The 14,261-nt window shown below is 43.8% G+C and overlaps 1 protein-coding gene across 1 annotated transcript in view; it reads right to left on the bottom strand.

Moving 5' to 3' along the window:
* Positions 1–741: 741 nt before the first annotated feature.
* The window catches only part of IGSF9B (immunoglobulin superfamily member 9B), a 125,593-nt gene continuing 112,073 nt past the window's right edge, over positions 742–14,261 (bottom strand). Inside the window, exons 19-20 of the mRNA XM_063139123.1 lie at positions 2,145–2,266; positions 742–1,333 (exon numbers count right to left, since the gene is read on the bottom strand). Of these exons, the coding sequence (XP_062995193.1) occupies positions 1,110–1,333; positions 2,145–2,266 (346 nt within the window). The 3' untranslated portion in view covers positions 742–1,109. The remainder of the gene's footprint in view (positions 1,334–2,144; positions 2,267–14,261) is intronic.

The raw sequence follows: 14,261 nt of genomic DNA on the forward strand, positions 1-14,261 counted from the left end.
CGATAATTTGTATTTTCACTTAGAATATTCAGACATCAAAAAGGTGTGACAGTTGAAACAAGCAGATTTTTCTTTTCTTATTTTTTGTGCTGGTAAGCTTTCCATTATGATCTTTGCAACTCTTTAATAAAATTGATTCATTGGGTCATAAATCTCAGCTTGAAATATTTGCTACTTAACTGGATCCTAACGCATCCCAACTTGCTCCCCGTAGCAGGGTAGCTTGTTGCCTTTCCCCAGTGTTTCTACCTAAATTAAACACACACTGTATAAATATACATTGTATCCTGCATCTATGTTTATTTTTTTATTTTTCCAAAACCCACTCTATATATAATTTTGGAAACCAGGTTGTAAAATCTTATCGCCTTTCCAAGATGCATAAAACTGAAGCTAGAGCACAGAGAAGAGGTGTTGGGGCTTGCGAGACTCATAAAGAGCTCCCTTTCTCCTTCTCCTTCTCTCTCTCTCTATGGCCTTAGCTAGACCTAAGGATTATCCCAGGCAAATGGAGGGGTCATCCCTGCCTGCTCCTGGGATCCCCTGTGTGTCATTTGGATGTACAGGGATGACCCTGGGATGATCCCAGGATATAGGCCTAGTCTAGCCATGACCTATGTCTCTGTCTCTGCTTCAAAATTTCATACTCCTAGTTCTTACATTTTCTGACCCTCCGCAGGAGATCCAAACAAAGCAAAGTGGGATCAAGCTGGGATATTGTTTATTCTTGTTGTTCTCCCTTCTGTCCTCTCATTTAGGATATTTCCTATCTTCATGGATTGCATTGCAACTGAAGTTGCTGTACGGAGAAGTAAACCTCTCCCTGCAATGGTCAAAGACATGATGCTGGATTTTCTTCTATCAAGTACCACACAAGAGTCATGCACATCGGTATGTGATATTAATTGCTTGTTAGGCACATTCCCTCCCTGCTGGTACCCAAAGACAACACTGAAGCCCACACCCTCAAATATATTACTCACACACACACCTGTGCTTCAGCCTCTTCTCTCCCTGACGTTCCACCACACATTCTGCCTGATAAAGAGATATTTGCACCCTTTCCACCTCCCTGCTCCCCCCTTGTCCTTGCTCTGGCTGGTGCTACTCTAAAGTAAGGTTGCATGCCCACTGGAATCATCATGGTCCACACTGTTGAGAATGGCTGTCTGGTCTTCAGGAACCTGCCGGTGACAGAGGTCGTCCTTCAGTGCTGAGAGGCGGGCAAAGGGGTCCTGACGAGGGTGTCTCTTCTTCTTCCGGAGACAGACAGCTTCATCGGGCCACAGTACCTGAGAGTTAGGATGTTGCTGAACCTGGGAGGCAGAACCATCTGAAGAGGAATGTGAAAGGGACAGAGGAAGAGGATGGGTTAATCATTTGTTTGGATATTATGCGCGGACAGACGACAATAAATAGTTTGGTTTCTTTAAGCCAGCAGCAAAAAGCAAAATAAAATAAAATATATAACCTAATTGATAAGAAAGGTGCACAGGTATTAATCTTAGCATATGAAAAGTTTTGAGTGATTTGTAGGAAAAAATAATAATGCCTGGAAAAAAGGAAGGTTTGCTCTATGCAGAGAAGAGAACATGGAGGAAGATGTAGCTCATGGGATTGGTGTGAGGATGAATGACCCTTAGGAATAAGGCAGGCTTTCATCTAAATAAAGACATAATCAAGAGGAAAATAAAAGGAGGAGGAGGAGTTAGGAGAGATTATTGAGGAACTGGGGTAGGAGGAAGGAGGAAATGAGAGAGACGACGGGGCTTGAGCTTAAAGGCGGATAGGGAAGGTTGGAAGAAATCCACTGGGAAACTATGGGAAATACCAGCTCAGGGGTTTTATAAATTGAGGTTAGGAGGGCTATAAACTACCTTTGGCCTAAGGGATGGAGTCAAATATCACAAAGGGGAATAAAACACCCTAGCAAGTAGATATTTTGCTTCTGAAGATCCAAGGAACAAGACAACCCAGTGACCTCTTACACAGGTCAAAACCAAGAGAGCGTAGCAAGCTCTGGGCCCAGAGGCAGAATCAATTCCCATTACAAGTCGTCGACTTCAATGAGTATTGTGCTGGGCCCAGAGTTGAGGAAGAGGCAAAGGGAGATTAGCCAGGAGTCTCGTGTTCCTCACACTCACTGATTTGTTTTTTGGATTTCGAGGAGCCCTTGGATGACTTTTTGGGCTTCTTTATCCGCTGGTATTTCAGAGCTTCGAGCCTCTCAGGTGCAGCAGCGTTCCGGGTTGGAGATGGACGTTTTCTAGAAAGACAAAGCAGACAAGCGCCATCAGTGGCCCCCTGCCATATTCTGTCTCAAGGGAGGTCTCTCTGCTGGGAAAAGTGCATTCAACCTCCAGCAGGTCTGCCATGGAAAAGGAAAAGATGAGGAGGCCCTACGGTGGTGGAATCAGGGCCCAGCCCACCACACTGGTGCTGGAGGTGAAACCATTCTCACACCTCATCATCAATAAAAGAACATGGTCTCTCCTCACCCTCAATCCCCCAGAACACCCGCAACCAACAATGCCAACTCTTTGTCTGGAGTTTTTCGTTTTTCTATCCTACAATAAACGCTGCTCAGGTCGAACCAGGCAAAGGTTATATAGAAAGACAGAAGGGCTCCAAACCCTGGCCATTCCTGTAAATAGAATCAAACTCTTGAAAATGGTGGAATCACGCTGGGAAAAAATAAAATAAAATTGGCACCAAGGCTCTTGGCTTAAAATTATCTGCAATCTTCAAAAAGAAAAGAAGAAGAAGAAGAAGAATTAAAATGACAGTTCATGTCTGATAAGGCACTTTCTGGAATTAAAAGGGAGAAAACTCACAAAAGGCACAAACAGGTGTTCACAGTGGTGGGACAGATTATCAGATCTAGCCAACTCCACAGCACAAAAAAACAGAAAGCTGGAGAGAAATATGGTGGGGTTGGTAGATGCAATGAACAAGGGTCCCTATACTCCGAAGTATTTTAAATATACATTTACATTCTTCGTGTTTCCATGTGTAGGTTGACCTAAACATCCTATGCATTATTAGCAAACCCACACAAACACACCATAGCACAAAGGTCAAAGGGAGGAGAATCTGGCAAATTGTCTTGAAAGATAGAGCAGCAAGTATGGATGGTGTAGACATTCATCCGGTCTGCATTTTAATGCAAACTTAACAAACTGGCCCTTCCCAAAGCAACATGTGATCTGAAATGCAGTTACGCTTTCCTGTTCAGAATTTGCCAAATTTCACAATGCGAATTTGCCAAATTTCACAATGCGAATTTGCCAAATTTCACAATGTTTTCCCCAGTGAAAACATATGTACAAAAATGTGTATATTAGGAAAAGGTGTGCACAAAATGTGTTTATTCATTAAAAACATTAAATTAGGGGACAGTGCTTGCAAAATGCATATATTAGGCAAATTGCATACAAAAATGCATATATTAGGAATGATACACCTACGCTTTGGAAGCTTTTCACTTACGTTAATTCTTTTGGCAGATTTCTCAGGGGCTGGGGTGGGGGACGTATTGTGTCCCAATCTTTAAGAAGGGGGATACATTGCTCCCAGTTAATTACCATCCAATTAGTTTACTAGATGCTTCCTCCAAAATTTGCATGCATTATTTATGTAAGGCTGAGGATTGACCAAAAAGCCTCAGTGGCACTGAGAATGAACAAGCAGGATTTTATCATGGGAAGACTGACACAGATCAGTGCTTTGTTTTAAATCATCTAAGGGTAGGGATTAATGAGAATGTGTTCCTCTTTGCAAATCGTGCAAACACCTCTCATTTGCAAACATGAACTGAACATGAACTGAGATATTTTTCTCCCTCTCTCAAAATACTAGAACCCGCAGTCATCCCATGAGGTTGATTGGTGGGAGATTCGGGACAAATAAAAATATGTGCTTCTTCAGACAATGCAGAGTTAAATTGTGGAATTCACTACCACAAGATGTAGTGATGGCCACCCATTTGGATGGCTTTAAAAGGGGGTTGGATAAATTCCTGTAGGAGAAGGCTATCAATGGCTACTAGCCTGATGGTTATGTGCTACCTCCAGTTTTTGAGGCAGTAAGCCTGTGTGCACCAGTTGCTTGAGAACATGGGTGGGAGGGTGCTATTGCACCATGTCCTGCTTTGTTGGTTCCTGGTCAACAGCTGGTTGGCCACCATGTGAACAGAGTGCTGGACTGGATGGACCCTCGGTCTGATCCAGCTGGGTTCTTATGTTCTTAACCCAAGGAAGAACGCAATGCTTGGGGAAATGTTGCAATTGCCCAAATCTGTGCTTCCAAAAATGTGCACTTGCACAGTATACTCAATTGGGGGGGATGTGCAATTTAAAAACTGTACATTTTTCCTGATTATTTTTTTTTAAAGACATTTGCATTTGGCAATGCAAGCGTGATGAAATGAGCTTCGAGGAAGAATTTGGAGAACCTCAGCGAGACTGAACATCCATGTTTGCCCATTCCTATTTTAAAATATATAATGTATATATGCAGGCACCCTTAAGAAGCATTTATATGCTATTTGTGTAGATCTGACTTCAGCCTTTGACAGGATAAACAGAGAACTGCCTAAGTACAGACTATGGAGACTTGGGATCGATACGTGCTTGCAAATTCTGATGAAGAAGCTGCATATAGGCACATGAATGCAAATACAGGTGGGTGGGAAATGCCAGGTTGAATTAAGAGCTCCAAAATCTATGTATTCTGTTCTGAAATTTGCTAGCGTTTCCTGGCCCTTAAGAGTCTTTGCCGCAAAGGGCTGAGATTTGGGACAGCTTAGAGCTAAATGCGTTGGACTCGATACAGAATCAGCTCCTCTGGATCCTGTTGGGCCCAGAACCAGGCACTCCTGCCACTTCACCTGCTAGTTTGAATCCTACCTAGAATAAACTGATTGACTTCTTATTGATCAGTATTGCCTGTTGTTCATCACACTTCCCCATTCCAATAGGTGGCATGCTTGCCACTCAAACCATATATTGCTGAGCTATTGTTCATCACTATTCCCCATAGCTGACTGGGAGCGGATCTACACTAATCTAGTTAGAACGTGTCTTACCAGTTTTAAGTGTGCGTTTCATAGTATTAAGCCACATGACGTTCAGGTTTTGAAGTTTTATTGAGGTCTTTTCTCCGGTTTTTACTTTGAACTTTTCTGAAATAGCTCGTTGCATTTGTTATGATGTGGCCGATTTCGCCGTATTACTTAGCTTTCCTTTACTTCTTAATTAGCCAATCACATTCCTGGGGGTGTGTTTATTTAATTTAGGGTGACCATATGAAAAGGAGGACAGGGCTCCTGTACCTTTAACAGTTGTATTGAAAAGTGAATTTCAGCAGGTGTCATTTGTATATATGGAAAACATGGTGAAATGTCCTCTTCATCACAACAGTTAAAGCTGCAGGTGCCCTGCCCTCTTTTAAATCTGGTCACTCTAGTATAGCTCCTGCACTTTAACTGTTGTGATGAAGAGGGAATTTCACCAGGTTCTCCATATATCCAAATGACACCTGCTGAAATTCCCTTTTCTATGCAACTGTTAAAGATACAGGAGCCCTGTCCTCCTTTTCATAAGGTCACCCTATTTAATTTCCACGCCCAAAGTTGGAGCCTTTTTTTCTGTGAAGCCTTGGACTTCAACTCCCATCAGCCCTACCTAGCAGAGCCAATGGTGAGGAATGCTGGGATTTGTGGTCCAAAAGATCAGGAAGTCACCAGGTTGGGGAAGGCTGGTCTAAAGTGAAAGTAATACAATCCCGCCCAAACTGTTTGAATTCTAATCACAGGTGCAGTTGACTAACATGATACGGAGGAGGGGCAATTGAAGCAGAGAGAAGAGGAAGTGGGAGGGGAAATTTGCAGATGGGGAAGTAGAAGAAACAGATGTATTTTCTTAATGTGGCCAAAAGCAATGCATTCCCACGGAAAGAGAAAATGTAAGTAAACGTTTTAAAACCAGCTACGTTTTAAATCGTTCAAGAATAAAACGTTCAATGCCTGTGAAACAATGTTTCATATACTAGTGTAGATCTCCTGTGGGTTGCTTTTGCCCATGGTGTCAATTTTACTGGGCATCCTTTCATATTCTGTGCAATTAGTCCAATTGTGAAAGAGCCTCCTTTTATTATATAAATCCAGGATAACAAATCCAAAATCTATTGCTGTGTCTCAGGCAGTTATCTGCAATCATGAATGTGTGATATTTGCTTCAATAAATACAGTAGTTCGGTAAAAACTGAACATTTCCCTTTGTTAATGTTAGTTGACAAGGGAAGCCAAGCTACTAATCAAAAGCACTTTCATAATAAGGTTTCAAAGATTAACATTCTAGTTATTTTATTGTAGATATCTGTTGCATCCTTACTTAGGATCATAAAACTCAAATCACATATAAGTCTTGGTATGTTCTACTCTCCTAGCTTTGAGCCATAAGCCCATTCTGGGAGGAAAAAGGGAATTATGCTGTTTTTATAACATTCAAGAATTCCTATTGATTAAGGGTGAAGAAGAAAAAAACACATTAATTTGTTGTCTAAAGTAAACAGCATTTTCAAGAGGAAAAAATGAGAGCGTTACTGTGATGTAATCAAGATTAAGATTTAGAACATAAGAAATGCCTTCATAGATGAGACTAAAGCCTCTTTAGACCAGCACCCTTTCCCCCAAAAGTTTTCTATCAGATGCTTTGAATGTTTCCAGGCATCACCTTGAAGATGATGGTTGTTTATGTCTATTTATCCCCACATCATTAGCTATTCAGAGACAAACTGTCTTTGCACCAGAGGTTTCACTTTCAAGTTTTGAAGCCTCTAGCTATCATTCATGAATTTGTCTAATTTAATGTTAATGGCATAAAAACCATTCAACAATAGTGAAAGCCATATCATAATCAGTGTTTAGTTGTTAACAAACTACAGCTTTCCTCGTGTAAAGGCTTCCAGAGAGAAATCTGTTGTAGCAAACACACACACAAAAAATAGCTCTTTAAAAACTAACACATTTCTTCTGGCATATGCTTTTGTGGACTTCATCAGAGGCAATGTGGATGGCTTTAAAAGGGGGTTGGATAAGTTCCTGGAGGCATAGGCCATCAATGGCTACTAGCCCTGATGGTTGTGTGCTATCTCCAGTATTCGAGGCAATAAGCCTGTGTGCACCAGTTGCCGGGGAACATGGGTGGGAGGGTGCTGTTGCACCATGTCCTGCTTGTTCATCCCTGGCCGATGGCTGGTTGGCCACTGTGTGAACAGAGTGCTGGACTAGATGGACCCTTGGTCTGATCCAGCATGGCATTTCTTATGTTCTTAATATTTCATTCTTCCTGGTCCCTAAAATTCAGTATTTTGAATCTGCCTAGATAGAGGAAAAAATGTTCTAGAATTACTGAATACACATCAAATATGGTATATACGTAGTGCAACTTTCTAATGAGGGTCTAAAAGCTACCATACTGGGGCCATAGCTAGATGGGGCGAAATCCCGGGGTGGTCCCCGGGATCATCCCTGTATGTCCACATGACACACAGGGGATCCTGGGATCAGGGAGGGATGATCCCTACCTTGCCCCAGGATCTCACCCTCCCCTTTAGCCCCAGTTTTTCTGCGGTCTCGGTTTGAGCCCAAGACCGTGGAACATGTGGCCGGGCACCGGGAGTTGACCCGGCTCCTCATGATTCCTTTCAAGGAGCCGGGAACTGTGCATGGGGTGCAGCGCTCCTTAGGAGCGCTGCACCCATTGGGGGTAGGGTGGAGGGAGCGGGGAAAATAATTTTAATTAAAAAAATTACTTACCTTTTGCGCATGAGCATTCATGCGCTGCTGGCCCTTTAAGAAAAAATGGCGGGCACGACATCTCTCCTTCTGAGGTCATCACGCATTGCATGTAAACAGAGGAGGGATCTCGCAATAAACACATCGCGAGATCTTCCCTCCTCCGTTGCGTGCTAACAGGTAGGTCTAGCTATGGTCTGGGTTAAACTAATAGCCTTAACACATTCAGTGTTCCATCTGTGTTCAGTAACAGCTGTCTTCTAACAAACTCTTAATGCTGTTAAGGAAATTACCAGTCCCCAGAACTTCATTCCCTACTTCTGAAGAGGTGGCATATTTGGGGATGAACGTGAAGGCACACATTTTACCGTTAAACATTATGTTTTATCCTACATTATTTCGTTTTTATGCCAAAAAACACTAACACACATACACACCCTTTTTAGTTAGACCTCATTCCAACCCCTGGTAGAATGTTCCACAGGCCGTATGTCAAAATCCCCAATAAATCTGAACCCAGAGCCTGTAGAACTGGAGCTCAGAACTTTTCAAAATGGTACGTTATACATGAGCCACCATGTTTACAATCATTCAGCATAGGCGATAACTAGGTTATAGCAAGAGAAGACTAGTATGATGTGTCATAGCATTTGTGGCTCCCTTCCAGTGCGTCCAGACACAGGAAGAGAAAACACCTAGAAGAGATGCATGATTTGTCATCCTCTCGGAGGAACTGTCACAATCTTGTTGAATGCTGACAACAAAGGGCAACTGAAATAAACAGCTCTACTAGTTTGCAATGACAGAAACCGGAGGGGGGGATAGTCTTTCTTTGCATCTTCTTTTCAGACTGAAGGTTGGAATAACGGAGGAAGAAAGGTGATGGAAACGGGCAAGCCCTTTGCCCCAGGATGAGATGTCGCGTTGGAAGGATGCAATGAGTGCGGCATTATCTCACTGAGAAAGCTCTACCAATGTACTGGAACGGAGCCTCTCATATTTTGGAGCTTTTAAAAGTATAGAGACACCTCTCTTGTGGAGGACAGCCAGCCAGCTCCAAACCCTAGGAAGCAGCTATAGGTGAGTGGTACTCTTGTATAGCGATTTGCAAGCTGAGCCAATGAAGGATGATAGAGAAACAGCAGGAGAGTTCTCTTCCTAACCCCAAGCATTTTGCTACCACAATGCCGTTACCACCACCACTACCAGCAGCAGCAGCAGCGCAATGATACAACGAGGAAGCTGATAAAGAGCAGGGCGCACACCAGAGAAAGGTATCCCTTTACCAGGTTTGCGGGTACAGCACAACTGGCCTACACAACGGATTTTCACCATGCTGACGGGAAAGGGGTGGACATAGAGGGAACAAGGTGAGGATACACAGGTTGGGAAGAGAGGAGAGAGGGAAAAGAAGGGAGTGGAGTGGAGGGGGAGGAAAGAGAAGGAGAGATAGCAACAATGGAGTGGGAAAACAGAAAGAAAGCAAAACATAAGAAATCAATGATGATTTAAAAAAGAGAGAAAAAGCACTCAGACAAGAGGACTCACGACTTCTCCAAGCCAGAGCGAGTGTGACATGCATGCAGAGCCTTTAAAGGGGAAAACTGTTTTCTTCCAAAAAAAAAGAGACGGACAGACAAGAGTCCTCATACTCCAAAGAAATACACCAGAGTGACAACTGTGCAGGGCACATACAAGTCCTTGCCAGCCCCACCTAGGCACATCTAGGGCTATGAGCAAACGGCTTTGTCCCAGTTAAGGGAAGAGCATGCAGGACAGCGCATAGCGGTGAGATACCGTGAGTGCTCACCGACTTGCCGTGTGGTTTTTGGGTTTCCCACTGCAGTGATGTAATGCATGGCAAGGGGGAAAGGCTTCTTCCAGCCTAAGAGACACTTACAACAAACTGGGTAAAAGCAGGGTTTGTGCATCCTAAAAATCTGTGCGGTTAAAGCACAGGATGTGGAACTAGCCCCAGAATTCAGCTTCCTGAAAATCACAGCTTTTACTTTTAAGGGGAGCAATGTTTATATCCCTTATGGATGAAAATACAGGCTTTAAAACTGCAATGTCTACTGAGTTGTCGGAAGCCTGACTGGGGTGGGTTATTGTTGCTGTTGTTCATTCGTTCATTTCCAGTGGTTGCAGGCAGAATAGTGCTTTCTCCGTAGCATTTTGTCATTCCCTATTACTCACAAAATCAGAATACATTAGCAGCCTTCCTCAACCTGGGGCGCTCCAGATGTGTTGGACTGCATCTCCCAGAATGCCAGCTGGCTGGGGCATGCTGGGAGTTGTAGTCCAACACATCTGGAGCGCCCCAGGTTGAGGAAGGCTGCATTAGAGAATCATGCAAACTTTTGTTAAGCTTGCATAATTTGGTCAGGTTACAGAATCCAGCTTTTCCTGCTCCAGAATTTATATATCCTTCATTCACAGGGGATCCCAGGCAGTGCATACAACATTTAAAAACAAATAAACAAACCAAATCCAGTATGAAAACCATAGAACTACAAATTAAAAGGCAAAAATGAAAGCAATTCTTAATTGTCTAGGTGCAGAAGTAAGTGTGTGTGTGTGTGTGTGTTGTACATACAGGTCTGAGCAAAATTTTGAAAATTAAAGTATTTGTCTGTTTGGTGGTGAGGGGGATTATAACATTTAATGCAGTGATGACACAAGTCAGACCAGACCATAGCTCAGTGGAAGAGCACATGCTTTGCACACAAAAGTTTCCAGGTTCAATCCCTAACAACCCCAGTTCAAAAGAATCGGGTAGTGAGTGATGGAGAAGACTTTTGTCCGAGATTCAGACAATACAGTATTCTTCATAGAGAATACTGAGCTAGATGGATGTAAATACTCTGGCTGCTTCTTATTTTTTTGTTCGTTCTGATCTTGTGATCCACTAAGCTGAACACAGCCCATCAGCCTAGCATGACAACCCACCAGACACTTAGATAATGATAACCCTCTATTTTTAGCAGTCCTTGGCAGACTGTCATACATGGTGAGCAACTTTGGGCCTAGTGGGTTTTATGTTGGGGAGATCTGGCATAAAGGATCCAGGATCTTACATACAAGTGGCCTGCAGTTTGCCATGCATGACCTACTCCTGAAACCCTTTTCCCAGTTTTGAAAGAATGCAATGTATCTTGCTTACATTTCATAAAGAGAGTCATCCGGAGTCATCCAGATCTGCTTGCATCCCTTATGTAAGAGAGAGAGAGAGAGAGAATCCGCTCATGCTCCTAACATAGCTTCTTGACATGCCAATCTGAGGCCTTATACACACATCTCATAAACTATGCCCCTCTTCTGTTTTTATGGCTTCATAAAACAGGAATTGAGGGCAGGGGTGATCGTTTAGTGGCCTGGTCATAAAGCGACCACAACCCTTCACCCGCTGACAACTTTACAACCCCAAATCATAAAGCAACCACTCAGCTCCGTTCTTTATGGGGCCAGTTAAAACAAGACAAAAACACCTAACACAGGGTATACAGCTGTTTTTCTCCTTACTGGCTTTCATGTGCCATAAAGATACTCAGACCCTCATGTTTCAGGAGAGCCTACAGGCACATCAACCTTACAAGCTATAATTCAGGGCCTGCGCAGCCCTTTGCAGGCAAACACAGCCCACCAGCCCTTTATGACACCCCACTAATGGCTTGATAAAGCCCCTGTTTTTTCCGCCTACTTAGAAGAACTGCAAGAACGAAAGCTGTCATCAAACTCTTGGCAAGCTGCCATATCAGGCCTGTGGTCCAGAATTCTATCCACCGCTGTCCACCACTCTGCTGCTAAGATCATCTTCCTGGCTCACCGCTCTGACCATGTTACTCCACTTCTGAAATCTCTTCATTGGCTTCTAATTCACTTCAGAATCCAATATAAACTTCTCCTGTTGACCTTCAAAGTTTTTCATGGTCTAGCTCCTTCCTATCTCTCCTCTCTCATCTCACACTATTGCCCCGCTCGTGCTCTTTGCTCCTCTGATGCCATGTTTCTCGCCTGCCCAAGGGCCTCTACTTCCCTTGCTCGGCTTCGTCCATTTTCTTCTGCTGCCCCTTACGCCTGGAATGCTCTTCCAGAACATTTGAGAACTACAAGTTCAATCTCAGCTTTTAAAGCTCAACTAAAAACTTTTCTTTTTCCTAAAGCTTTTAAAACTTGATGTTGTGCGGACTTTATACTGTTAGTTTTACCCTACCCTGTGCCTGCTTACCCTACCCTGTGCCTGTTTGCATTCTCTTCCCCTCCTTATTGTTTTACTATGATTTTATTAGATTGTAAGCCTATGCGGCAGGGTCTTGCTATTTACTGTTTTACTCTGTACAGCACCATGTACATTGATGGTGCTATATAAATAAATAAATAATCATCATCATCATCATCATCATCATCATCATCATCATCATATTCACAGGGCACACAGAACTGCCACACTTCCTTGTGGGGCCTTGGTAGGCGCCCAATGATGCTGACTCTCAACACTGGCCTTGGGGCAACCACTGTCTACTCCTATTCAATATGAAGAGAAGAACGATGTTTCCCACTCACTCCCTTCTGAAGATCTCATTACCCCCCAACACACACAAAGACATCAAGTTGCTAAGCAACAGCTTGAGTGAGGAACTCTCAACAGTCAACTTGAAGCGTTATGGAGCGGATCCAGGTGGCTGACCACGTTTCCCTATGTCATGGAACAAGCTGATTCCTGAGGCGCAAAACATCCCAAGAATGCGTTCTTCATCTCCCATCTAAGCAAGCCAGCTTTGAGGGAACGCGCTAGCTATCATTTATTCTCTCCTTCCCCATCCCATTCCATTGCGGTGGGAAAGAAATCATGCTTCTGAAGTGCAAGGCATGGTGCCAAGAAGGCTTTCTTCTCTTCCATCTGCCAACCCATGAGGGAACAAGCCATCTTCAAAGTGTCAATTCTTTCCCTCCTTTCTCCTGTCCTGGGCCAGGAAGGAGAAGGCTGAAGAGAAGGCAATTAGTGGGCTCAGAAGTCACAAAATGGCATCCAGTTGCAACTGATGCTCATAAATACTATTTTGTTGACAGCCAAGATACTGAGAACAATGAAAGTATTGACAGCGATGTCTCCAAAGGATTTCATGAGCTTGTTTTTCTCAGCATTGTTACTAGCAATATGGTAGCTCCTACTTGCTTTTCCTCAGTACCTCACAGTGACAACGCAGTCACCAAAGAAGGAGGAAAGTTCTCAATCTTCCCTCAATCTCCCCTTCTCTTGAGCACTCAGTTCCCTCTTTTCCTTCTGAGGAGGAGGGTTGGAATGTGGAAAAACTCAGAGGTACTGAGGCCCAGCATTTGGAGAGGAATTAGGCCTTTCCCATTTATTTACTTTTTAACCTCAGCACTTTTGCTAACAATGAGGTTGTTCCCACCTGACTTCCCCCCTCAGTGTCTCACAAGTCACAGTGCAGGCACAAGGGACTTTGAAGGAATAGGGTTCAGTTTGTACCAGAATCCTCAAGTGAAACTGCTCATCAAGAAAAGCAGACCAAGCTAGTTTGGATTTCTGAGCTTTGAAAGACCTGGAAGTCCATGTGTGAGAGAAGCCCTGATGGAATGCACGTGTGTCGGACAAACTACACGTTATGTAAAGCACATCTTTGCCTTTGTGTGTGAGAGAATGGGTGTTTTAATAGAAACTGTGAGAGGGCCCTGATCCAGATTTAAACTATGGTACAGGTGGAGAAGGGGGTTAATCCTTTCGCTCCACAATTCAGGAAGGATGCAGACAAGCTGGAGCGTGTTCAGAGGAGGGCAACCAGGATGGTCAGGGGTCTGAAAACAAAGCCCTGTGAGGAGAGACTGAAACAACTGGGCATGTTTAGCCTGCAGAAGAGAAGATTGAGGGGAGACATGATAGCACTCTTCAAAGACTTGAAAGGTTGTCACACATAGGAGGGCCAGGATCTCTTCTCGATCCTCCCAGAGTGCAGGACATGGAATAACGGGCTCAAGTTAAAGGAAGCCAGATTCCAGCTGGACATCAGGAAAAACTTCCTGACTGTTAGAGCAGTACGACAATGGAATCAGTTACCTAGGGAGGTTGTGGGCTCTCCCACACTAGAGGCCTTCAAGAGGCAGCAGGACAACCATCTGTCAGGGGTGCTTTAGGGTGGATTCCTGCATTGAGCAGGGGGTTGGACTCGATGGCCTGGTAGGCCCCTTCCAACTCTGCTATTCTATGATTCTATGATATTGCAGCCTAGACAAAAATTACGCCAGCTCAGAAGCTGCTAACGGAGATCCCTAATGAAGCCTCTCCTGAGGCAAATAGCATCTTGGGGCCTTATTTTTCTCAGAAAGGTGGAACAAGAGGGAAAGGGCTAACCTCCCTCCACCATGTGATGGTCCCCATCTGGATGAGGATTCTACCACAGCTGCCATTTAAAAACACACGCTGGCTCAGTTCTGACAACACGTT

Source organism: Elgaria multicarinata, chromosome 12 (assembly GCF_023053635.1).
Source record: "Elgaria multicarinata webbii isolate HBS135686 ecotype San Diego chromosome 12, rElgMul1.1.pri, whole genome shotgun sequence".
In the NCBI taxonomy this organism is placed as follows: Eukaryota; Metazoa; Chordata; class Lepidosauria; order Squamata; family Anguidae; genus Elgaria; species Elgaria multicarinata.